The sequence below is a fragment of the Haplochromis burtoni genome, unplaced genomic scaffold (genome assembly GCF_018398535.1).
Source record: "Haplochromis burtoni strain Fernald_Lab_line unplaced genomic scaffold, NCSU_Asbu1 Contig_182, whole genome shotgun sequence".
Taxonomy (NCBI): Eukaryota; Metazoa; Chordata; class Actinopteri; order Cichliformes; family Cichlidae; genus Haplochromis; species Haplochromis burtoni.
The window spans coordinates 725,868-752,127 of NW_024582543.1; the positions used below are offsets into that span (position 1 = coordinate 725,868).

At 41.9% G+C, this 26,260-nt stretch overlaps 1 protein-coding gene across 2 annotated transcripts; it reads left to right on the forward strand.

Moving 5' to 3' along the window:
- The first annotated feature begins 1,839 nt into the window (after positions 1 to 1,839).
- On the forward strand, positions 1,840 to 25,997 carry rnf34b (ring finger protein 34b). 2 transcript variants are annotated; one of them, XM_014337567.2, is made up of 8 exons: positions 1,840 to 1,996; positions 12,463 to 12,681; positions 14,690 to 15,208; positions 18,937 to 18,999; positions 19,122 to 19,323; positions 19,418 to 19,441; positions 19,637 to 19,678; positions 21,233 to 25,997. In XM_014337567.2, exons 1-8 carry the CDS (start codon positions 1,991 to 1,993, stop codon positions 21,415 to 21,417), a joined length of 1,260 nt encoding a protein of 419 aa, XP_014193053.2. In that variant the 5' UTR covers positions 1,840 to 1,990; the 3' UTR covers positions 21,418 to 25,997. The 2 variants fall into 2 exon arrangements, with proteins under 2 accessions (XP_014193053.2, XP_014193054.2); XM_014337568.2 differs by lacking the exon at positions 19,637 to 19,678.
- Positions 25,998 to 26,260: the final 263 nt, after the last annotated feature.

The window sequence follows — 26,260 nt, forward strand, 5'->3', positions numbered from 1 at the left end:
GTTGTTATAGCAGATAAATCTCACTTAAAGCACAAATTTAGAGAGGTGTCAAAGAGAGAGTCTGTAACTCTAATTGCAGAAGAGCGTAACAGTTGAACAATTACTTTTAACTAATAAAAAAGCAACCGCATGAACTGATTTCCACACATCTTCTGTCAGTTACAAGCTAACTGTAACAATGTAAGCCAGGATCCATCTGTGGTCACCACATCAAAGACTTTATATAAAATCTGTCCTGTTGCACAAGAGTATGCTCTTCCTGTAAAACTCTAGAGTGTACCTCTAGAGTTTTACAGAATAATTTAACAAAAGATTTGTTTAATAGCCAAAAATGAAAGCACACAAAAAGAAACAGGGTCACAAACAATAAAGCAGAACATCACAAAAGGGACCATAAAAAGCAAAGAACTTAACAGCCAGACAAAGATTTGGAAACACATAGGACTACAAATATATAAATATATATCTCAGGGCACTGAGACAGAATGAGGGAGGGGCAAAAAAAATCACAAAAGGAAGGAAAGGAACAGAAAATAAAACTGTGTGACACAACACAGAACAGACATTGAATGTAAAACAGGATATAACTCCCAGAAAAATAACACTGAGACGTGGGAACCGCACTACACTAGAGGACAGAGAGAGGTCAAAGCCATTTAGACATGACCAGATCAGAAGGAGGAAACACAGATGGAAATAAATTAAAACAAGCGATCGTACACAAAGAGAAGAATTCAAACGCTTTAACACCACTGGAACAAAAGAGCCTTTGTTCGTGATGGCTCGATCAGATCAGAACTTGAACAACTAGAAGCAGCAACCACCAAAAAGTAGTTTAAAGATGCGTCGAACATGCTGGATTATATGTCTACCTCTACTTGGTTGCATGTTTTTAAAATGAAAGAAAAAAGTAGAACTCTTCCATCCTGCAGTGCAGCCACACAGTGCAAAAAATATTCAGGTCGAATCTAAAACTCTAAAGTGTGTCACTGCTGGCCTGAAGGGATCCACAAATTTATTTTAATGTGGCTACGTGAAATAAAATCACCATAAGGTCACTGTTTGATGTACTACTGTGGATGACAGTGAATTTAAAGAGAGTCGGCACTGTACTCACTTCACACACAACAATGCGTCTTGTGTAGTTACCTCAGATGCACTTTTTCTCTCCTGCACCACTGCTGCAGCAGCTGCGCGTATTTCAAAGACGCATATTTTCTGTAGGATTTCGTAATATTACACACTAAGAACATCGGGAGCATCCTTCATGCCTGCGGCTTCCTCGTGTCTGAACGATAATAACTCACTGAAGGCTATCTGCTGCCCCCTGCGGGCTTTCAGCAGGTACTGTCTATGTGAAGAAAGAAAACCCCTCTAATCTTCTTACTGCAGACGATATCCTTGTGCGCACACAGACGCACACGCGCGCACACAAAGAGAGGGGCTAAATGTGCCCGTAAATAAGACTGTAAACGCATTTAGTTTTGGTACAAACAGACAGAAATAACACAGCGTGTGCTGGTGCGGAAGATAAGCTTAGTTATCACCTCTTCCTGCAGATACGACCCCTTCAAGCTGATGTGTTATATTTTGCGATTTCAAGGAGTTTTCATTGTGAAAGGCACCAAATTTGTGTGAGGGCTGTTAAAGCTGACCACCTTATTATAATGCTTATTGCTGCTAAGTCACCAGAATAAACCAACGCTGAGGAGAAAAAAAATAGCGTGATTCGTCTGGCACGCTCAGATGCGTCCTTACGCACAGGCGTGAACGCCTACTCCGGTGATGTGTCGGGGCGGATTGGCTGCTAAAGATACCAGCGCCCGTGTGCTCTTTGTGATTGGCTGTGGCTGTCTTGGCCATTACGTTATGCTTACTCCATACACACTGGTAGCCGGAGAGAGGGAAGACGTAATGGTTTGATTCCGTGTGCACTTGCAATGGTCGTCGTTCTGACATTACTCGGCAAATTCCTCAGACGAGAGGTGCAATGAAGGTATGTGCCTGTTTCTGCAGCTCGTTTGTGATTTGGATTGTTAACGAGGCTCATGCGGTGCCGTGATGTGCAGGGGGTGCTGCATCGAGAAGCAGGGAATATCCCCATCCTAATGCCAGTTAATTTCATTTGTGTGCAGTTGTATCAACAGGCTTGAACGCTGCAGACACTCTTTAATTTTTAACTTGCCATCACATTTCATTACTCGCCGCTGTCATTCCAGCGCCTGACAGTCTGGGGTTTGCATTATTTTCCTGTCGAGGGTGCAAGCCTGGAAACGCTTTCCCCACGTCTCCAGCCGTCCTGATAAACACTGGGTACAGTGTGTAGCCTTTTAATGAGCCTGCTTTGACCCCAGAGTGCTAGTTCAGTGGCCAGAGCGACATCCATTCATCGTCAGGCTTTAATCCGCTCTAACGAGATAGAGATACTGCGGCCGGTGAGTGAGAGAGCGTGGGGATGTTCGGGAGACGTCTCGGGATACCGAGAGGGTCACCTCTCAGGTCCAAGCTGTGTCAGGCTGTGCAGGAGTCTCCTTCCTCTCAGTGTGCGCTTGTGTATATGCGTGTGTTTGTTTGTGTGCGCCTGTGCTGTAGCAGCTACAGGCTGCAGCATAGGAAGGAAAGGTGATGAAGCTGTCTGGCAGCTTAGGACAGATAATGATGAAGACTACAGCGATGATGTCATTGGTCCTCTGGTGGTGGCAGGTTTCTGGTGGCAGTCGGTGTGAAAGGTGAAGTGAAACAGCAGCAGCATCAAGGAACGTGAGTGTACACAGTACGAAAACTGTGCTGCTGTCGGTGGCAGTTGACACTTAGTCATCTGTTACAGTTAAAGCTGACTGGATGATTTTTTTTAAAGCTCATCGCATGCATCAGTGATTACCTTAAAAGGGAAATGTCCCCCTTTTAATAAATAAAGCCTCTCTTAATTCCAGAGGTGCAAAATAACCAAATACATAGCTTTTTAACTCCTCACTAAAGCACTGCTTTGGATTGGCGTGTCTCTTTTTTCTGTGAAATCCTTTTCCTACGATTCATAATGAAATGATATGTTCTTTGTGCCAGGTCAGGCTGTTTCTTTAGTCACCCCGAAGTGGCCCAACACACAGCAAACTTATGGAAGCATCATCAGCACTGAAATGCTGCAGGGATTTCAGCAGATGGAACATTTTCTGAAACATGCCACTGAAACATTTAAACAGAAGGGCGTTTTAGCTTCTTGCGTGGTTTGTGTGTATGGTCACATTTTCTCACTTTGCAGCATTTCTTGTAAATGTTGAACATGTGTTGGCCCATCACCCCGTCGTCTGTTTTCCTGCACGTTTTAGGCTGCAGTGTGTTGAGGAGGGTTTTGTTTTTGTTTTTTTTAATATTATTTAGGTTTTGCCTGCCAAATTTTTACAGTCAAGTCTCTAAAGATTGCTGGATTGTTATAATATTTGATGTTTATTTGTGTTATGTAGGTTTTCTTTTACTAATCCCCCTTTTTTCTTGTTTTGGAGCTATGCTGCTCTTCTGTTTAGCTTTGGATTCATCAGTGTTATTGTAGCTTCTCATTTGGCTCTTAGTGGGTAAAAAGGGAAATATTTTTTTCTATAGTTGCAATTAGTGGTGATGCACCCATCTTGAACTTGTGAGCCAATTCTGATGCTTAAAATAACCATTTGGCTGATTACCAAAGAAGTTGTTTGTTTTTGCAGTTTTCCTCCTGTGTGCTAAGAAAACAAGGGAATAAAACTCCCATCATATCACTATATTCAAACATTAAACAGGCGCAAAATTTATGTGGCACAGCAGAAAAGACATTTTGGCCAGAGTCATCAGTAAATGTCATCCCATTTGCTGGCAGGTTGATGGCAGCGAACAGGGACGATATTGATGTTTGGCTGATATATCGGTGCATTTGTAGCTCTTAATGGTTGCTTTTAACTAACTTGATTTTATGTGCAAGGCCCGTCCTCGTAAAATAGAAGCTTTTTTGGAGAATAAGTGAGCTGGGGTTCAGGTTGAAATCACAGAGGACGTGATTTTTGACTGAATGGCTGTTCTGAAAAATTTTTTTTTTTTTTGCTTGCAGATTCAACTAAGACCTTTTTTCTTTTTTAATGCCTCCCTTCCTCCCCGCCCCCCCCCCCCCCTCCTGTTTATCGCAATATTGTGGCAGATAAGAAAACAGACGGCTTAACTCTGTGAAGTTAATTTTCCCGAGGCACATCATCACTCGCTGTGTCCCGGGAAAGCAAAATGGATGTGACGTTTTATTGACTAATCTGGTTTAAATTGAAAAGCAGCTTTTCTGCCCCTGTGGACGGGACGGCGCTGGGTTGTGTAAGCATGCATCTCAAAACGGGAAAGACTGCTGTACAGTCTGTGCTGCCAGTGCCATTTTATTCAGAGTTAAACCTCTGACTTAAGTGGTTGGCTTTTTCTTTTTTTTTTTTCTTTATGTTGCATTTAAAAATTCTCGTTTTCACGGCCATCTCGAAGCCCATATTGGGCATGGTGGGAGTAAATAGTCACAAATCCCCGCTTCCAGTGTATCACACTTTGTTCCAAATGGGACTAAACTGACTGAAGCTATAAAGAATCAAAGGGGTGCACGAGATTCCTGGTGATATTTCATGACAGTTTTTATATTGCAGGACTGCAGGACTCGGCATCTGTTTCCAGGGCTAAATCCAGCCAAGTCGTCCTTTGCCTTCAGAGTAGACTTTGTCAATTTCACATTTTGCACGCACAAATCCAACTTTGCCTGTAGCAGTTTGATTTGCACATGCATATTTCTCCAGACTTTGACATCTGCATCCTCCAGCAGACATCACTGACTGTATTTGTGTCATAATTTAAATGGAAAAATATCACATTTAGCTCCATCATCTTCAGACAAATGTCTAAAGGCGTTAAATCAATTAGTTATTTTTTTTTTTCTGAAACCATTATCTCCGGTATAAACAGGCAGCCAGCTGAATTCACTTTTCACAGTGTGAGTGACATTTGCAGTTGATACAAGAGGGGGGAAAACTGAGAGAGATTCAGGAGAGGGAAAGGAAATGAAAAGGCGGGAGAGAGGTGGTGGATGGTGGAAGATTAGCGTTGAAGGCCCCTTCAATAAAATGTATGACAGTGCACAGTTTTCTCTCAAAAGTCCTCATAATAGACTCTGGTTGGTCCACATGTGCGTGCAGACTTGCAGAAGTCAGCCCCAGGTGTCATTTGTATCATTTAGACAGATGTAGCCAGAGTACTTTGGGTTTTGTTTTTTTTGTTTAGATTTCACTCCTTTAACAGAAGAATAATATCCACTTTTACAGATTTCCCTCTGTTTATCAAAGCCTTATGCTTACATTACCACAAACATCATTCAGAGGTTCACATTGAGTACTGCTACAAGAAGCCAAGACCCAGCCGATGACTTAATTCAACAATGCAACGTGCGTCAGTGCTTTCCGAGTCCTGCAAACACTTAAAAATACATCTTAAGTTTTGCAGTTGTGTTTCTTGCAAGGGGGAAAAGGTAAAGGAAGAGGGATGGGGACGTGACATCAACAAAGGTCACCATCGATAATCAAATTATGCTATCGGGACACTGCAATGCACCAGTAAAGCACTCCCATTTAAAGTATTTAAAGTTTATTTTCCTTCTACGCTGAATTCCATTATTATTATTCAATTCCTACATTTCCCATAGTGCAACTTGAGTAATTTTATTAGAACCCCATCCTCGTGTTGTTTTTGTAGCTGGCTTGATGCATGTTAGTCTATATTCAAAATGTCAGTTATAAGGACAGAAAATAAAAGTAAAAGCAGTGTCAGAGCTCCAAGTAAAACAAAGTCATTTATGTTAATTATATAGTCCAATTCATGTGCACTTATGTAATTTCAGCTCTGCGTGAGAGTCTCTGCTGCCACTTTGCTGCTCTCCTGTCCTCTCTGTTTCACTGTGGGGTCAGCGTGTTTGCTTACTATTACATATCCACGTCCAGAGAAAGAGAAGATCTTTTGTTTGAGAGACTGTTTCTTCATTTGATGTTTAGTAGTTCAGAAATGCACAAACGCTATCAAAAGTCACCCAGTACAGTTTGAAGCAAGGTTAAAATCGTCTGTCTCAGTATGTGACTCATTTCTCCAGTTTGCGTCAGTCTGTCAGTGACCCATTTAAGCCTCATCTAGGTTCTCATCCCGGTTACACTTGTGGATGCTTGGGCAGTTTTTAAGTTTTTATCTTCTAGGCTCATTTTATGAGGTCGGCTAGCTGTTTGGCCACACAAGGCTCTCCCCTGTGGGTTTTTCTATTTAAATCCATGCCTCTGTTAGATTTTGCTACTTTCACACTTTAAGCTTGTGTGTAGGGGCTAGTCAGTGTGATGGCTGAACCCCAGCAGCAGTGTGTGAAATGTGACAGGTGACAGGAATGATAAAAATGCACAGTACAGTATCCCCAGAGGTATCATTCAAGTTAAGACTGTTGAGTGAAGATAAAACAAACAAAACAAAGCAAAAAAAAAAAAACTAAATCGCTGCCCTACATGTGATGTTTGCACTTGTCACTTGTTTATTCAGGACTCCCTGCCTACAGAGCTCGCAGTGTGCTAATTGAAGTGACACGGGGAACTCGTGCTGCTGGCTTAAAGCCAAATAAGACTGTTTTCATGGCCAGGCTGCAGTGGCTCCTCATCCTGGAGAATGCAGTAAAATTCCTTTTAGTGGCTTCATTCCCTTATGAGAGAGGTTTTATCTAACCGGAGACTTCTTAGCAGCTAACCACGGGGTCAAGTTTGTGCCACAGGCGAGTAATACAAGATTTAGTGTAACTCTACATAAATATATCTGGATAAAGTGAGCAGCTTGTGGAGGAATGTACCAAGGATAAGCAGCAATCTATAAAAAACAAATAAAACCTATATAATAAAATTAAAAATGTACTTTTATTATATAGCGTTTTTTTTATATATATATATATATATATGTTTATAGATATTTATTTCATTAATATAACATAATATACTGGTGGATTGGTAGCCAGGTAGCTACCAATCCACCGATAATGCGTGGTTGTATCGTTTGTTTAAGTATTGAGAAGGAGACAGTGAGTCAGGCATCTGGGGTCATCCTCTACAACAAATTTGACAATCAGAAAAGTTCAAAATCTCTTGTTTATTTTTATTTTACTTTTTTACATTTTTCTACGATATGTAATTCATCCAGTCACCTGACTCGGCAGGTTTTGACATGGTCAGGAGGACCTGCTGGAGTTCAAACTGAGCATCAGGATGAGGAAAAAACAGGATTAAAGTGACTGAACGTGGCGTGGTTGTTGGTTCCAGAGTATTGTAGAAACTGCTGATATACAGGGATTTTTCCACACAACTACCTCTCAGGTTTACAGATAAAACTGGTGTGATAAAAGAGAAAATATCCAGTGAGGAAAAAAACCCCAAATAACCTCTTGTTACAATCAAGGTCCACAGAAGACCATCTCTGGACACACAACAAGTGAAGCGTTGAAGCAGATGGGCTACAGCAGCAGAAGACCACGCCGGGTGCCACCGCTGTCAGCTAAGAAAAGGAAAATTGGAGATAATTCGGCATAAACAACTGCGAGCTATGCATTCAAGGATTCGGGCTGGTCCTAGTGTAATGATTAGGGGTGCAACGATACTCGTATCGATATTGAACCGTTCGATACAGTGCTTTCGGTTCGGTACGCATATGTATCGAACAATACAAAATTTGTAATTTATTTTATCAACTTTCCTTCTGACGATGCTGTCTGTGTTGAGCGCTCAGTGAATCTGCGTTCGACTACTCCGCCTAGGCTGCACTGTCGAGCGCAGATCCACTGAGCGCTCAACACAGACAGCATCTCAGAAGGAAGAGCGCAGGGCAAGCTAGCGAGACAGAAGTTAAGCTCTCCTTGCAACATGGCAAATTGAACCTCCCCCACCCTCATTCAGATCTGGCGTTTGGAATTATTTTGGTTTTCATGTGACGTATGACCCTGAAGGTAAGCGCGTCATGGACTAAAGTAAAACAGTATGTTGGATGTGCCACGCAATGCTCAATTACATGGGTGGGAACTAGTGTGTTAGCGCAGTTAGCTCGTTAACGTGTTGGCCGTCTAGCCCCATGCAGGGGTAGCTCGTTAACGGAGATTTGCCGCTGACAGCACTAGTGGGAACACAACGAATATGACTGCACATTTACGCCGACATCATCCTAGTGCAAAGACAAGTGGAAGCAGACAAAAACAACAAGCATGCATGCTACAAACTTTACCCGAGTCATTTAGACAGCCGTTAGCACATGATTCTCCTTATGGGGACCTGATATGTTTAATATTGTGGCGAGCTCAGACAAGGAGGAGACGGAGGTGTCGTTTGGTCTTGCTTCCCGTGAGCTAGCCAGGGAGCACAGCCGTTTATTGACATCTGCAGAAGAACACTGCCGCTAGCTAACTGCTCAGCGCGGCAACCGCACAGCAACAACAACACACAGGGCGCCCTCTGACCCCGGAAGGACACACCGTCGCAGCGAGAGGGCGTCACCCGTCACTATGGCAACATAAACAAAACATAACTGTACAAACAGAACCCCGAACAGCCCTGACCCGCTACATAGCCCCCACCTAAGGGGTCAGTCGTCCCCGACGACCCCATTACCCCACACAAAGTCCTGCAAATGTCCAGGTGCCTTCTTTTGGCGCACCGGCCGGTCACGACCGGCGGGGGAAAAGTCACTCGGGTCAGAACATGGGGTGCCACCATCATCCCACTTCTGACACCAATGTGGCGAGCTCAGACAACGAGGAGACGGAGGTGTCGTTTGGTCTTGCTTCCCGTGAGCTAGCCAGGGAGCACAGCCGTTTATTGACATCTGCAGAAGAACACTGCCGCTAGCTAACTGCTCAGCGCGGCAACCGCACAGCAACAACAACAACACACAGGGCGCCCTCTGACCCCGGAAGGACACACCGTCGCAGCGAGAGGGCGTCACCCGTCACTATGGCAACATAAACAAAACATAACTGTACAAACAGAACCCCGAACAGCCCTGACCCGCTACAATATGCTGCTGAGAATATAGCCCAGAAGAAGCGTATAGTATAGCTTTTATTTTGGAAAGAGCCATTTCTCTGTAATAAACTCTCTTTTCCAAAGATGAGTGATTCCTCAATCAGATACAGGTGTTACCGCGCCAGATCCGCGGCCCCGAACCGTAGTAAGGAAACCTCTGGCAGTTACTTGAAGGTTCCGTAACTGACTCGTAGCCGGCAACAGCTTACTATACAGGTCAACTCCGCTAGCAAAAAGATCGAAGGAGGCGTAGGAAACTGCTTCACCGAACTTTATTTCTTCTCTAAGGCACGAACACCGCGTACAGTGGGCTGAAACAGTTTACTCACAGCGAGCATCGCCGACACAACTCTGGCTGTCGAGGGAGTTATTATATTCCTTTTATTTATTTTCTTTTCGTCTCTTCTGTAGCTAACCGTTACTTTTTCCCCTTCTCCGCTCTCTCTCTTCACACACACACCAGGCAGTCCCGCTACACACATCCCGAATACATTTCCCATCAGGCTTCATCCTTAAAGGGCCATGCCTGTAACACAGGGCTTAAATTTTTCCAGTCGGGCTACCAAAATCTATCTCTGCCCTGCCCGTCGGGCTATTGTAGGAAGGAAAAATATATGTCAATGCTTTTGCATTCTTTCGGAAATGTAGCTGGGTAATTATGTCATTGGCATCGGTGAGCCACTGTCAATATGTGACATATTGAAATCGCGTTTGAATTTGCGCTTGTTTTTTGCTTTCACTTTGCAAATGTCCAGGTGCCTTCTTTTGGCGCACCGGCCGGTCACGACCGGCGGGGGAAAAGTCACTCGGGTCAGAACATGGGGTGCCACCATCATCCCACTTCTGACACCAATGTGGCGAGCTCAGACAACGAGGAGACGGAGGTGTCGTTTGGTCTTGCTTCCCGTGAGCTAGCCAGGGAGCACAGCCGTTTATTGACATCTGCAGAAGAACACTGCCGCTAGCTAACTGCTCAGCGCAGCAACCGCACAGCAACAACAACAACACACAGGGCGCCCTCTGACCCCGGAAGGACACACCGTCGCAGCGAGAGGGCGTCACCCGTCACTATGGCAACATAAACAAAACATAACTGTACAAACAGAACCCCGAACAGCCCTGACCCGCTACAATATGCTGCTGAGAATATAGCCCAGAAGAAGCGTATAGTATAGCTTTTATTTTGGAAAGAGCCATTTCTCTGTAATAAACTCTCTTTTCCAAAGATGAGTGATTCCTCAATCAGATATATATATTTTTTTTAATTACTTTTGTTTCAGCAACATTAAATTTAAAAACTGTACTTTTGAGTTAAAATATATATTTATCATTTTAATAAATGACAAATTAAAAAGGCATGAACATTTTTTTGTATCGAAAAAATATCGAACCGTGACACCAAAGTATCAAACCGAACCGTGAATTTTGTGTATCGTTGCACCCCTAGTAATGATGTACTCAAATGGCCTTCCACAGTCATAAGATCTCAATCCAATAGAGCACCTTGGGGATGTGGTGGAACCGAGATTCACATCATGGATGTGCAGCAGCTGCATGATGCTAACATATCATGTCAATAAGGACCATATGGAGCAGAATCTCTGAGGAGCACAGCTCCCTGGAATCTATACCCATGCGGCAATGGGAGAGGGGTGTTTGTATCACTGTAAAAGGAAAACTTCCAGCGTTTTGGAAAGACGAAACGATCTCTTCAAAATATCACCTCGGGCCGAGAGTAATGGAGGAAGACATTTTCCTCCATACTTCCTTTTACAGGCTAAACAATTTATCGGTTAACTGAAAAATAATGAACCAGTTGATGCCATGTGAATTAAGTAGTAGCCTCAAAAAATATGAATTGAAATCGGGCAAAATTGTTATTCATTAATTTAATGACAGACAAACAGAAATGCAGGCAGGGAGACAGAAAGATTAACGGTGCCCACCGGAAACAGTCATTCATTCAATTAATGAGATTAGTTAATGATTTGAACTGTGGAGCCGGTGGAAGTGGACTTTTCCCCTCCGCGTCCCGAGACCACATTTAGTGTGTCTTTTCTAAGATTACATAACGCCATCCTTAAGCAGATGGGTGAAGTCAGATCACAGGGTGTTTGTGACAAGTCGGAGCAGAGGGCCGTCTTAAGAAAAGATGTGGCAGGATCCCGTGAATTCCTTTGTTTTTCCTTTGGAGCCATGAACCAAAGAGGGCTTACATTATGCTCATGTCAGCTATTGATTCAGCAGGCTGGGGAACAACAGAAGACATATTCTCTCCTCGCTGTCCTCCCCCCTCCTTCCTCCCCGCATCAGTATGCTCCAAGGAGCCGTAGCTCCCATCGCACCATCTTTGCTCCCCGTCTCTGGGCCGTTTTTGAGATCTGCAGACGCATCCGATTTATTCTTTCTGCGTGGGGCATTTTGCTTTAATTTTACATATACCAACTTAAGTCTGGAAGCTACCTCGGGACGTTTAGAGTATGTATTTACATCCACCTCTTCCCATTTGAGCCACACAAGAATAGCCGTTGTATGGCTTGGACTCTTTTAACGTGGCTCAAAATAAATTTATAAATTTAAGCCACAGCGCTGTTGGTAAAAATGTCATTACCGGTAATATATTTTTGAGACGTCTTCTTTCTAATTATCTCTGACCTGCAGGAGCACTCTCAATAATGTGCTTCTCTCTCTTTCCGGTCATTGATCTCCCCTGAGCACAGTATTACTCAAGTGTCGTACTGTAGTTTGATATTTTATATGGGTCTTTATGCAATATTGTACTTTATCTTTATTTGTTTCATAACTTTATAGGTTCTAATTAACAGTACAGTAATTATAATTAGTAAAGAAATTATGGCGTTATGATGTATTAAGATAAGATCATACTTAATTCATCTTCACAAGCTACCCAGAGGTGTAGTTTTAAAGTAATTAAAGTTGGCTCTACCTTTATCTGCTCCAATGTTAATGATGTTTCTACAACATAGGTTCTATTTTTCAGTCATTTGAAAGTAAGTTAAAAGATCTAAGTGCTGTTCTGCTCTTCCCTAGCTCCATATTTCTGTTTCTATTGGGGGGTTTGATTGATTTACAGTTCAAAACAATCCTTATTCACCCTACTGACCTAAGTGCAGCCCCTCATCCAATCCCCAAAACTAACCGTTTTAGCTCCTCTTGTCTTTCATGCGACTCTGCCAACAGAAGGGCACAAACAAAAATGTTTTTATTATTACATTATTACATCTGCCTGAAAAAGAATTTAAAATGTCATCCTCAAATGTCATTAATTTCATCGATGATAATACTTAAGTACTGCATAAACTTCTGTACTAGATGTCTCTAAAAGTCATATCTAAGTCATGTGGGTGTATTTCTGTCTGTGTTGTTATAGGCAGGAGCATCGTCCATGTGGGCGTCATGCTGCGGGCTGTTGAACGAGGTGATGGGCACGGGCACGGTGCGGGCCCAGCAGCCGGGGTTTGGAGCAGGCGCGGGGCCCTTTCGCTTCGCCCCCAGTGCTGGGTACTCCACCTACCCCCCCACCAGCTCAGGGAGCGCCGGGCAGCTGTGCAAGGCCTGCGGACTGGCCTTCTCGGTCTTCAGACGCAAGGTAAACACGGATGTCAGCGAGTGACATGTGACAAAGCAGTAAGTGGAGCCTATCCCAGCTGTCGTAGGGCGAGAGAGTCACATCATGCCAGTGCTATATAAAAATGAACTCGCAGAGACTGCAAAGGTGCGAAGTAATCCCTCACACTCAACATTTTACACACCTTTTTTCAGCCTTGTAATCATTCTGTGCGGTTGTGAGCAGCGACTTTTCCTTCCTTGTGCATTCAGGAAAACGCACCCTAAAGTTCGGAGTCATCTTTTTTCTTTTCTTTTTTTTCTTTTAAATCTTGCAAAAAATTTAGAAGTTTCTCAACCTTAAAATCCTATTTATTATATTTTAATATAAACCTAATAACTTATAAGATTTATACATACAATATTATATTCAATCCATAATAAATGATGTAATTCTTTACTATTTTTAAAGGGCCTATGTTGCTCTTCTTAATCAGCACAATCATTAATTTGAGATACCTTTTAATTTAAGGAGCAAGGCCAAATTTTCACTCTTCTGTTCTCATTTTCATTTTCTCCTCAGTTCTCATGGCTCTCATTAGTACATGGAGATCTGCCCAGCTCTGAGGTGCCCCCACCAGTCCTCACCGAGGCCTTCCCCAAACCACAGTCGTAGGCATAGATCCATCTTTGTTACAGCAGCCGTTCTCTTACAAGAAACATTGTCAATCTAATTGGTCCCTGTTAGTGAAGAGTAATATTATTCAGACTGGTCTTTGATACTTGTATATATCTATCCCATTTTGGTGCAAGTCAAGAACATTGTTTTGCGCTATTGACAGAAATCCTTTAAAGAAAAGCTCAAGCTGTGCATGATGAGGAAGTTGTATTATTTTCCTACTTTTAAACTTTTCATAATGTGAATATTAGCCTCCACGTAAGCGTAGCCATTGAGAACTCACTGGCTTGTCTCTTTTTGACGTCTCGAAACTCTAAAACTTCAGATTTTTGAACATTTCATAGTATTTATTCCTCTAATGTATATTTATTCGCTGGTTTCTGCAGCAAACGCTCTGTTTTAGAGTAAAACTATTTTTAAGAGGACTCTGCTAAACATCTTACGTGGCTGTGTTAGAATGTGCGCCGTACCTTTCCAGGGTGTCTGCACAGCTCAACATGTTAGCATGGCAGAGTTTTATCTGCCTGGCAGTCAGACGGACTGATTAAAACTCTTCCTCTTTCCACGCAGCTTCACAGATGCCGGGTTGACTTCCATTTCACTGTCAGTGTGGTATTTTTATGGTATCTTTATAAAAAGAAGGGGGGAAAAAACCTGCTGGGGGATTAACAACAACTGATTGAAGCAAAGTATCTGTTACGGTGCAAATGTGCTTCTTGTGAACCAAGAGCACATTTGTGCACAAGCGATAAGAAAATGTCTACAGCCGTGGCCGACCCGCTTTCCTGCCCATTTGAAGTGTCAATCTACTCAGAGGCTCTGTATCAGGAGACAGTGTTAAGCCTGTTAAATGTCAAACATCACCAGGAGCTACAGATGGTTTACGTCTCTTTTCTGGACTCTCTTTCCTAGAAATGACTGGGCACTGTTTCAGATGGGACTCTGTGTTCGTGGTTATTAAGGTTTCTCTTTGTCAGGGCGATTCAGGCAGATCCAGGCGACTCCTGCATGCAGTATTTAAATAAGTGGCTATATGGGGACATGGCTGCACTCAGTACTGATTAAAAGGAATGTCTGTCAAAAGCTAAACTTTGCCCATTTTTCAGAGGTCTGATCTGATTAGATTTCTTTCAGAAGGTGTTTCCCTTATTTATTTATTTATTTATTTATTTATTTATTTATTTATTTATTTATTTATTTATTTTTAAAGTGGCATAAATGGTGAAGAGTTTATAAGTTAACAGGCCAGACATCATCACCCTTATGTTGCTGAAAAAGAACAACTTCAAGAACAAGTTTGTTTGCGTCAGTCAGAAGAGAAAGAATAACTGATCACATCACATCTGTCTTTCAATCTCTCCTCCCCCTGCAGCACATCTGCTGTGACTGTAAGAAGAGCTTCTGCGCTCTGTGCTCGGTGCTGCAGGAGAACCTGCGCTGCTGCACGACCTGCCACCTCCTGCGCGGCACGGCCTTCCAGCGGCCTCGGCTCATGCAGCTCAGGGTGAAGGACCTGCGCCAGTACCTGCTGCTGCGCAACATACCGACCGACACATGCAGGGAGAAGGAGGACCTGGTGGACCTGGTGCTCTGTCACCAGGGCGCGAGACAGGGCGCGAGGCAGACCCCGAGACCGGTGATGGAGGAGGAGGAGGAGGATGAGGAGGATGAAGAGGAGGAGGAGGATACACATGAGGAGGAGGAGGAGGAGGAGGAAGATGAAGAGGAGGAAGATGAAGGGGGAGATGACACAGACAGCCTGCACTCGCTCCCGCACTCACGTGCCGCCTCGCCCCCTTCCGCAACGCGCTCCACCTCTGAACAGTCGGTCCTGTCCGCCTCTCAGGGAGACGTGCTCAGCCCAAGTGACAGCTCAGGGACCACCAGCCAGGTCTGTGCTCACAAACACACCGCTTTCATTCAGAGTGTGTCAGCATCCTAACAACGAGCATCCTGGCAGCCGCACGTGCACAAGCATCATTCCCTGATTTACATCCGCCATACTTTCATCACATCTGTCCTCATTCTGTCCGAGATAATTAATTTCAGAGGTGAAATCAACATATTAAGTTTCAGAGTGGCTGTTTTAACTTCTTCTCTTTTTAACTCGCTAACAAACCAGCACTCTCGTGTGCATAGAGGGCTTAGATGTCTGTTTCATTTGATTTCATACTTTACTCTTTCCTTTGTGCTGCTTTCTGTGTTTTGTTTTGTTTTCTGGTCTTGTTGCTTTGTTATGAATGAAAAATCGACTCCATTGAAGGGAAAAAAGGTTAACTCTCCTCCGTGGTACTGGTGCAGTGTTCAGCAAAATATCCATGTGACAGCTGAAAACAGCTGTGTTAGCTATGTGGGCTAGCTCTGTGTGTAAGTGCAAAGCCCTCAGACCAGCCAGCGAGGCAGATTAAGCCCTTTGCCTTTTTTTAGTACTGTTACATGTACTGAGCCTGTTATGTAACAGGAGCACAGGTTGAGAACTCCCCACAGCGTCACAGCTGCAACCAAACAGCAGAAACACCACTGTACACTCCTCCTCTCATCTCTTCATGGGATGGGCACTGTGCAAATTTTAGTTTGTGGCACTTTAAATTTCTTACCACCAAATTTTGACACAAATACTACAAAGACAGTCAGACAAGAAAGCAAAAGTCATCTAAGACATTTGTGCTAACTTCATGAATTATTGAGAAAACAATCTGTCAAAAAATTTGGACGGTCCAACTAGATCACTCCAAACGGCACTCTTAGACTAGACATATGTAGGATATGGGGCTTTTTGGGGGGTGAGATCTGAACTAATCTAACGTATGTACCAGATATATTTGTGCCGTGGTCTTCCTAAAATATACCTCATCATTAAAATTAACTGAGAATTAACAGGCATCATTGCCAGTAAAAGTGTGGTGGCAGACGAAACTTCCATGTATAGTTACAAAAGCTCAGTGAATTAACATAAAGACACACAGTCACTTTTTAGGTACATCTGATTTTTGCTGTTTGAATATCAGCAAATCACATGACAGCAAATCAGTGCATTTAGGCCTTTAGACAAGGTCGGCAGCTCAAGTTCAAACAGAGCATCAGAATGGCGAGCTGAGCATGTCAGAAACTGCTCGGATTTTCCTGCACAATCATTTCTACGGTTTATGGAGAATTGTCTGAAATAAAGAAAATATCCAAGAATCTGCAAACCTCTGGGCAAGAAGATGCCAGAGGTCAGAGTAGAATAGCCTGATACGAAGGCAAATGCAAGTCAAGTAACCACTAGTTAAAACAAAGGTATGCAGAAGAGCATCTCTGAGCATGCAACACATCAAAACTTGAAGCAGATGGGCTACAGTGGAGTCTCTATTTCTGCTCCAGCAGAAGGACCGATGAGTGACAAGGATGCCCGGTGCTGGAGTTGGCACCATTTCAGCAGGACAAGCCCCACAGATCCTGCATGTTGCAGATATATATGTTAAATGTTGAGATCTGTGGGGTTGTGAAATAATTCCTAATAATGTCCCTAGTGTGGTGTCTGCTTTTGTTTGTTTTGTTTTCTTTTTTTAAATGACAGTGTCCACTTTGCTCAGGGCTCTGCTTTGTGATTGATTAGTGGTTGACATCACTTGACGTCTATTAGCTTTAGCTTCTGAAACTACACATTGCAGTGAAATACTTTTTTGGGTGATGCAGTTTTTTGTGTGATAATGCAAAGCCACTGCGTGAACTGAGTAAGATTTTCATGCTCCCTTAAATATTCAAACTCTCGAGTTGATACCACTTCAACCATTTTCACAAAAAAAAGGACCATACACATCGTTGCTTTTGATGAATAACCCATTTTCTCTGAGGCGATGTTTGGGGGATATTGGTGTCACTTTTCAGACTGGAGCTGGAAAATAGACTGAATATCAAAGAAAGGGGGGGAAATTGGATCAGTTGCTTTGAGATTTAACATTTCAGTGCACAGGATGATTGACGGGATTGTTTTATCACAATATAATGTCAAAACTAGAAGCCTCTTTGTTTGACAAGATGCCGTAATTTCTCTTTGAAATTACCTTGACATTTGTAGCTCTCTGGCATGAGATACGACGATATCGGCATCCGTCCAGGAGGTTATGGCCCTTGAAAATGTCTGGACATTTTTTGCTAACATTTGGTATCAAATCTATGAATCAGTAAGCATATGATGGAGCCTGACACATTCCAAGGAAATCCTCCTGTGCAGAGCCAAAATAAAAACTATCTAGCCCATGTATGTTTTGTTGTACACAAAAGCCTTCTGAACGTTTTGTTTCTGCTTGTGCTTCTGCAGCCTTGCTAGTTAATTCAAGTGCTTTCTAGTACTTCTATGTCATTTTGATGGTTGAATAAAATCTAACATCATTCACGTGTTCCACTGAGGTTCGGCTCTCTGTGAGAGTCGAGACTGCAGCTCATGTTTGTGTCTCTGAGGAGTGCCGTCTGAGCAAAAGCACGATGTCTGCACAAAGCGTTAGGCACCTAGCAGCGCTCCTGATGGATTCATTATTAACACGTCTTTATTCAAGAAAGACGATGGTCTGCGGGAATGTGCTGAAGCAGAGAGAGGGAGTTTAGTTTTTATGGTCTAGAAGGAGAGGCGCTGAACTCAGTGGTATCAATTAGAGCTTATTTCAGTGCCTCACGAGTTCGTTTTGTCACACAGATAAAAGAACAAAGAGGGCAATATCAGCAGTGATAACACAGCTACACAAAACAGAGCCTAAACTCTTCTGTAGCTCCTTTCGTTCTCTTATTAAATACAGCAAATTCCTGACCTCCACCTTCAAAGAGATTAATTAACTGCTGAGCTAAGAGGAGCTGTGACAGTGTTTAAACATCTCTGTTGGCTTTCTGAGCAGTTAAAGTCACAGATAGCGGTAAAGTAATTTCTTTTATCGTGGCAATGATGAAACCTTGTCACACAGAGCAGGAACAATTTATTTTATTATGCTTTCCATAAAGGTTCCACATTCGTTACTTTGACCAAAAGAGGTCTAAGCCATCAGGTAAAATGGCAAAGTATGTAATGTTTATCTCTGCAGTGTCTTTTTTTTTAACTGCAATAACCGAGTGGTTCTTGTATAGAACTTTTTATTGTGATGTAACATTTTATGCATTCATTCAATAGTGTTGTAGCACATGTATTCTGAAAGAATAGGTTGTTCTAACAAAAAGTCGTGTAAATAACTTCAGTTTTATTTATGTAGCACCAACATAACAGTCGAACTCAAGGCGCTTTATATTGTAAGGGGAAGACCCTACAACAATACTGAGAGAACTCCAGTAATCAGATGGCCCCTTTGAACTAGCTTTTGGCAACAGTGGGAAGGAAAAACTCGCTTATAACAAGAAGAAACCTCCAGTAGAACCAGGCTCAGGGAGGAGCACGAATGTGCATTATATACCTGAGATTTTTAAAGTATTTTTACACAGGGAAAAGAACTAATATGGGATGTGCATTAGATCTTATGAGTTAAACTACGAACTACGAAAATCAGTCATTGTCACACCTGAGAAGTCTTTGGTATTTATCTTAACAAGTTCAAAATCATTGTGACAGTTGGATCTGACTTAAGTTAACCTGACTGTTTGTCTCCACTCACACAGGAGCATGATGATACTCCAACAGCATCCCTCTTGAACCTGGAGCCCACGGAAAGTCTCATAGAGGTGTGAGACCCGCTTTTGTGCACATCTACAGCGTCGAACTGTCCGTATCTTTAAAGTCAAAGGAAATGCTATCCTGTTGCTTTGTAAGTGATTACGGCTCTGCTGCTGTGTGTGGATTGCAGGTCAGTCCGGCGACACAAAGGAGGATCAGAGCCTCGCTGTCGGATCTCGACAACGAAGAGGCAATAGAAAACCTGTCCGTCCGCCAGCTGAAAGAGATTCTCGCCAGGAACTTTGTCAATTACTCTGGCTGCTGCGAGAAGTGGGAGCTGCTGGAGCGAGTGCATCGACTCTACAGAGAAAACGAGCAGAACAGGAAGTCAAGTGAGAGCTTTGAATTTTCATTGTTTCTTACAAATTTCACTATTTTTATTTTTTTCTTGATGAACACTTTTTTTTTTTTCTCCTTGTGCTTTAGTGGAAAATGTCAACATAACTGCAGGTAACTTACATTTAATTATGTCTATTCATCTGTGATTACAACATTGCATTTATGCCGCTGATGTGCTGTAATTATGTGAGGAAGCATTTAATGCAAAACAACCTGCTTATTTGCTGCTTCACTTTTTATATTAATGAGCAAGTTCACGTCCCCCAAACTAATCTTCTTTGTTACTGCCCCTTCTTAACTATATAGTGGTTGCATATCCTCCACCTCTCTGCAACAGTGGAGTTGGAGGTAAGATGTGTTTCTAAAAAAAAAAAAAAGCCACATAACACACTATTTCCATCTCCTCCATGATCGCCATTGTACTGATACTGCATTTGCAACTCATCTGCTAGACCAGTTAAGGCATGCTGCAGCTGCTTTTACTCACCCCGTCCTTTACCATCTTCCTCTTTGTTGTGATCTTGCAAGGGTGCTTTTTATTAAGTCATTATTTCCTGCCTGGTTCGGTGTGTCTGCATTCTGTCACTCGTGCTTCTTCTCCTGTGTACATCATCTCTGTTTATTCTGAAGGACAGCCTCTCATGCCGTCGTTAATGCCCTCTTTAAGTGCTTTTACCTCTTGATGAGCCGTCATGGTGCTTCAGTGGCAGCATGTCTTCAGGTGTAATTGCATTGTCAAGCGTCCTCGTTGACATGAAGGGCTTGCGGATCACATTAGCTCCTCTTATTAGTCAGCTGTGCACAGGCAGCAGACAGGCTGCAGCTGCATTGGTCTTTTCCTGTCACGCTAGATGTGAGCAGCAGGACCCAGATTTAGGCCAGTCAGCTGATCAGTCAGAAATCATTTAAGTGTTAGTAAAACCAGAGCACTGATACAATTTGCCGCTGTGATTTTAAATGGTTTTGATGGGAGAGGCTGTCTGCCTACCATCAGCATGTGTTGATCATTATGCATGGCTCTGTTCACAAGCTGTCACAGGACGGCTCAGCGGTTTCCTTTTGTTAGTATCGATATTTTATCTCCATCTCAAATAAATAAAACCCCCTATTTTGCCCTGCACATGGAAACATTTAGCACAGACAGGTTTATGTTGCTCTATTTGGCACTAACACACACATTTCAAAATAGAGCCTAGACTAAAACCAGAGCACAGACCTCTTGACATGTCTGCTAGTTCAGTTAACCATACAGAAGGCCATATTGTTTGCAATATACAGGGCTCCAAAAGGAACCAACACCACAAAGACAGTCAAGCAAGCCTCGTTGGCATCGACATGTCAATCAAAGTTGCCGTACCCCTAATAATGCCTGTCTTTAATCCTTAATCAGATTTAAATGAGATGGCAGCATCTTGTGGCATTTTAGAGCTTCACCCGTTTTTAGTACCTCAGTACTGGCTTCACTGTTTCAGTCCAAGAGGAAGGACCACATGCTTTTAAGTTTTTTAGTTTAGTTTTTTGTTCTTTGTGTTTTTTTACTTTGACATGGAAAGTGCAGGGATTTAGATTAGTCCGAGAACTAACTTGTCACCAAATAAAATGAATGGTAATATTTTTAATCGCTGGAGATGGAGAGCTTCCACCTCACAAGAAGTGTAGATATAAATATCTGCAATAAAGCTTCAAAGTACTTTATCATTTTAAATAACATCTCAAACCCACAGGGAGTGTAGGGCTGTAGTTTACTGGGCCGAACATTGGTGATGGTGTTTGTGCTTATTATTCTGTCTTGCATCTGCACCTCCAACGCTGATCTCCATACACTCTTATGAGCCCACAGCAAAGAAGGATTTCTTATTGAAAATATTTATTTTATATATATATATATATTCCCATCCACAGATGGCGTCAAAGCTCAGCTGGCGGCTGATGAAAACCTGTGTCGCATCTGCATGGATGCCATCATTGACTGTGTGTTACTGGAATGTGGTCACATGGTAACTTGCACCAAATGCGGAAAGAGGATGAGCGAGTGCCCCATCTGCAGGCAGTATGTTGTGCGGGCCGTGCATGTCTTCAAGTCTTAAAACTCAGTGTGAGCGTGGGTGAGTGGGTGAATGTCGGCGCGGCTCTCAGGCGTGGCCCGAGCCCTGAATTTATCACTGAGAATGAACTGCTGTGCATGACGTCTCACAGGGCCTAATGCTGCAGCAGGCGTGAGCAACTTCTCGGTCTTGAAAACCAGACTGTTGTCTCTGGCCTACCACGGTTTGCCCCCCTGCCCTCCTTACTAACTTATGTTCCAGTCCTCCTTTCTCCACCCTGGTGGACCGGCATCGGCTACATCGGGACTTTCATTTTCTCTGTCTTTGGTCGTAAAACACACAGCAGAAGCCCCTGCCATCACGTTGTACTCGCCAGTGTCTGTATAGATTCGACCCACAAGAGAGGAGTGGGCAGGAGGTGGTCCTGCGGGTACTTGAAGTGGACCGCCTTGTTATTTGTGGGGAAGAGAAGCAGTTAAAATATAAGATCCCAGGGTTTGAGTCAGTATGGTTTACACAGTCATGCCACATGGCATTGTGTCATTCTCCTTCAGTGTTGTTTTGTTTGTTTCTTTGTTTCTTTTTAGGATGTGCAATATCAGAAAAAAGTAAAAAATAAAAAAGAAGTGTTCTTAGAAAATATTTATTATGCACCAGGTCGTCTCACACAGGAGCATGTAGGGTGCCAAAAAAAATCATGCCTTGAGTTGATATTTGGTTAAGTTTCACAGTATATGCATCACATAACCAGCAAGCTTGGTGTGATACCTTATTCTTATTTTTCCATTTACTCAAATGAACTTTGGGGAAACAGAGTGTGTACATGTGAGCCGGTTAACACTTACTGTGTGAAGGATCGTTTCTCCGTTGTCTCATCCAAGACTCCTGCAGTTTGCCGGTTGGTTAAGTCACAGTGTACATTCCTGCTAGATCTACTGTGCGAATGTTTATTAAGACAACGACAATAAAATGAACTCAAGGCCCACTTTCAAGCTTGTTGTAGAGCTTTTTGCTGCATTTTACAGTCTCTGTAATGTGATCATTCATTGATTTGCCATTGACATGTTCCTTGATGTCGCATGACTTAAGGTGGGAGATCATGTGAAAGGCCTCCTTCTTCTCCTGTGTACATTTTATTTCCCCACGTCCTTTCTCCTACTGGTCCATTTCTCCTCACAGTCATCGTTAAATGTACCTTAGGAGCTAAACTGATTTATAAATATCACACGTCCACCAGTGATTATAGACAGGATGCACGTGAGACAGTTTTATTCCATCATCTCACAGTAACTAACACAGTGGAATATAATTTTACTGCAAAATTGTGTAGCAGTTGTTACCAACTACGTTTCCTGATACAAAAAAGCAGAAAAGATAACATATCACTTATCCATGAAGGACTTAGAAGATGATTAAATCAACAACTGTAACACAGCTATAAATGCACAACTAAGTTAATCAGTTTAAGTCTTCTTGCATTTTACCAGCTTCTAAGGGAATTTTTCTGTGGACAGTAGAACCAGTCGGGCTGACAAATGATCCTGCTGTGCAGCCTATCATAAATAAGTGATGTTGCCTAATAGGTCTGACACAATGGAAGCAAGAGTTTCTAATTTGGCAGCTTCTGTACTCAGATCTCTCTCCCATCTTTGCCGGGAGGAGCTGAGAGGTGAGGACGACACAGGAGCGAATGAAGTGAGCAGCTTCATTTAATGAAAACAAACCCATGACATGCTGCTGGACGTCCCCAGTAGGAGGTACTAAGTGGACCTTGAGTTTAGCCCCTATATTTATCTACATTTTAAAGTTGGTTTAGTCTTCTATAGCTTTCACCAAGCAATACCGTTTCATTTCCAAATTGATCACGTGTTTGTGTCATCCTTTTTAATGTCAGATCGTAGGAAGGTAACAGGTGCTACTCTTTTTTTTTTTTTTTTTTTTTTTGAGTGAAACTTCCTCACGCAGACGTTTTGCCACGTCATTTCCAAATATCCATCACACAGTAAGAGGCAGCCTGATTTACTTTAACCTGTTATGCAAATAAAACATTTTGTTCTTGTCACGAGATCCAGTTAACTCGGATGTCACTGAAGTATCTGTGTGTACAGTATGCCTGTGGTAAATAAAATAACTGCAATTTAATCGCTGTTAAGTAAATTGCATAGATAGCTTTTATTGTTGTTTACTGATACTTTATTAAATGTATATTTTTCCATTTACCTTGGAGTTGACAGGATTAAAAATTCTAATCATTACAAAGGTTTAAAAAAAAGGAGAATTTACTGTTTTTCAGAATGTATTTCTGCTAGTTATGGTCACATGAGTTTGATCATGTCTCTCACTATTAAAGTTGCATCATAGTCTTGCTTTCTACAACCTTTCTGTTGTCTTCTGCTTCCAATTCACTCGCACCGTGCGATGTAGCAGTCGCTGTTACTCTGTCAGTTTGTTGTTGCTGCTGTCTCTCAAAGATGTCACTCACGGGCAGCTAAGGTATTATCAGAGTGAGAGCACATCATAAGCACTCGTAATCCTGGATCTTTATATTTTTGACTGTTCAACCTTTTTATTTTGGTAATCAAGATATTAAAAAAAAAGGATTTATTAGATTCAATAAAATGCAGTACTACAAACCAGAATGTAAAACCCTGCTTTTCATTTTATAAAACTGTGATATTCTCACTGATTGATATACTGTTTAAAAATCTTGAGCCAATCCATGACTGATAGTGTTTTTCTATCCAAGTATGCTTTTACTGCAATGGCGGTGTGTTTGGGATCATTACAATACAAAAAAATTAAGGTAATCAGACACTTTCCAGACAGCATTGCAGCTATAGTGTCAATGGTTTGGGAATCATCCTGTTGAAGTAAAAATACATTTGTATGCCTGTCAAACTGTGTTATATTGGATTTTTTTTTTTCCAAGAAATGGGAACAAATGATGGATAAAAGAAACTTTTCTGTGAAAATGGTTACAGAGTAGGACTGGACTCAAAATTACTGAAAAAGTAAAATTGTATTTTACAGCACCTTTTAAGAAAAAGATAAGTCCCTCACAAAAAAGGAAATCGTTACCTAAATGCAAATCTAGAAAGTTTTTAATTGCTGGTCCATGTCCATGAAGAGCTGTAAAAGTCAGAACCAGAATCTTGAAATGGACTCTCAATTTAATGGGGAGCCACTGCAGTTGGATCAGCAACATAAACTAGGCATAAATCTCTCAGGGGCTCAAAAAGGGGCTTAATGACGAAAAAATTAAGTTGGACAAGGCTAGGCACTTATTCAGGATATGCAGCTTAGAAACATCTTGGGGCTTAAAAGAGATATACAAGGGAATATATAGCAAATGCCCTCAAAGGTGCTCAAAATGTGCTGAAGAGGGAGCAGATATAATAGAAATATTAAAGGTCCTAGTACAGAACCTTGTGGCACACCATAGCTAAAGGAAGAAGACAAGGACCTGAAGCAGGAAAGCTTCGTTCAGACAGATGATGCGAACCACTCCAGAGCAGATCCAGATATACTCACCCAACATTTTAGCCTATAAAACAAAATGTGGTGGTGAGCAGTATCAAAAGTGGAGATCAGGTCCAATATTAGTAGACCAGAACAGTCTCCAGCCTCAGTCGGCATCAAAATCTCACTGGACACTAAGAAATGCAGTTTCAGTAGAATGAGCTCTAGAAAACCAGATTGAAATTTGCCATGTAAACTGTATTTGTCCAAGTAAGCTGCTTAGCCACAGCCTTTTCTAAAATCTTAGCAATAAATGACATTTTAAAATTGGTCTCTAATTGCTAAGAAGAGAAGGGTCAAGCTTGTTTTTTGTTTTGTAAATGGATGGATGATGGTGTACTTAAAATTAGCAGGGACTTGACCAGAGAACAGCGAGGTGCTGATTATAGTGAGCACAGAGGGACCAATAGAGTTAAAGACTTTTTTTGAAAAAGCAGACAATTTCCAAAATCAAACTTTGAAAGACCTCCAGAAACCCAGGAGAAATATTGTTCAAGACCACTTTTAAAATTCTCAATAAAGTCTGGCTCGTTACAAGTAAAATATAAAGAAATGAGGGGTGGCTCAAGAGTTTTGCACAGTACTGTATAGGAGCCAGCGTGTATTAAACACAGAGGTAAATCTAACATGACCAGCTTTCCAGTATAAGATACAAACCTGTTACTGATTAAACCCAAAGGACGAAACTCACACACTCATCAGTATTTAAAATGAATTTAATATCTCAAAGGTCGACTCTGAAGAGGCTTTGCGTGTACATTATGTACAGATAAATAGATCTGAAGTAATGTACTAAAATATTTCATGGAGACACGGCCTTTTAATAAAAACATAAAATTTTAAATGTAAACCCATCCACTGAACTGTATGGACTGGAGTGCTATTCAAAAATTACGCAAAAGACTTCCTTTTAGAAAAATCTGGAGTTTTAAAGAGGAAAACGAAATTCTATTAATCACTAAACTCATGAGTCAGTCAAAACTTCCAACGACTTCTGAATGTCTTAATACAATTATAAAGAGTATAGGTGCACAGTAAGAACATTGCTTATGAATTTGAAACTTTATCACTGAATGACAGGTCACAATGTACTTACATCAGAAGATCAACTCAAAATATCATTAAAAAAATTAAAAATAAACCAGTGTTAATGTGTTTTCTTTTGTTTTCAGTGAACTTTCTGGCTAACAAAGAAAAAAAAAAGCCTTTTTTTACTTTTATATTTTACAGAAATCTTTCATACAACCCTCTGCTGACCTTTTCACTTTTCTCCTACACTGGATACAGTGTATTTGGTCTCATGCTGAGTTTCTGGTGAAGGCCTCACATTTTGAGATTGGAATGGCTTCACTGTTATTGGTTTCAC

What these genes read in the sequence shown, in the direction of transcription:
- rnf34b (XM_014337567.2), top strand. An exon ending in CCACGGAAAGTCTCATAGAG is followed by an intron (nt 19,000 to 19,121) that starts GTGTGAGACCCG and finishes TGTGGATTGCAG; the next exon opens with GTCAGTCCGGCGACACAAAG. An exon ending in CGAGCAGAACAGGAAGTCAA is followed by an intron (nt 19,324 to 19,417) that starts GTGAGAGCTTTG and finishes CTTGTGCTTTAG; the next exon opens with TGGAAAATGTCAACATAACT.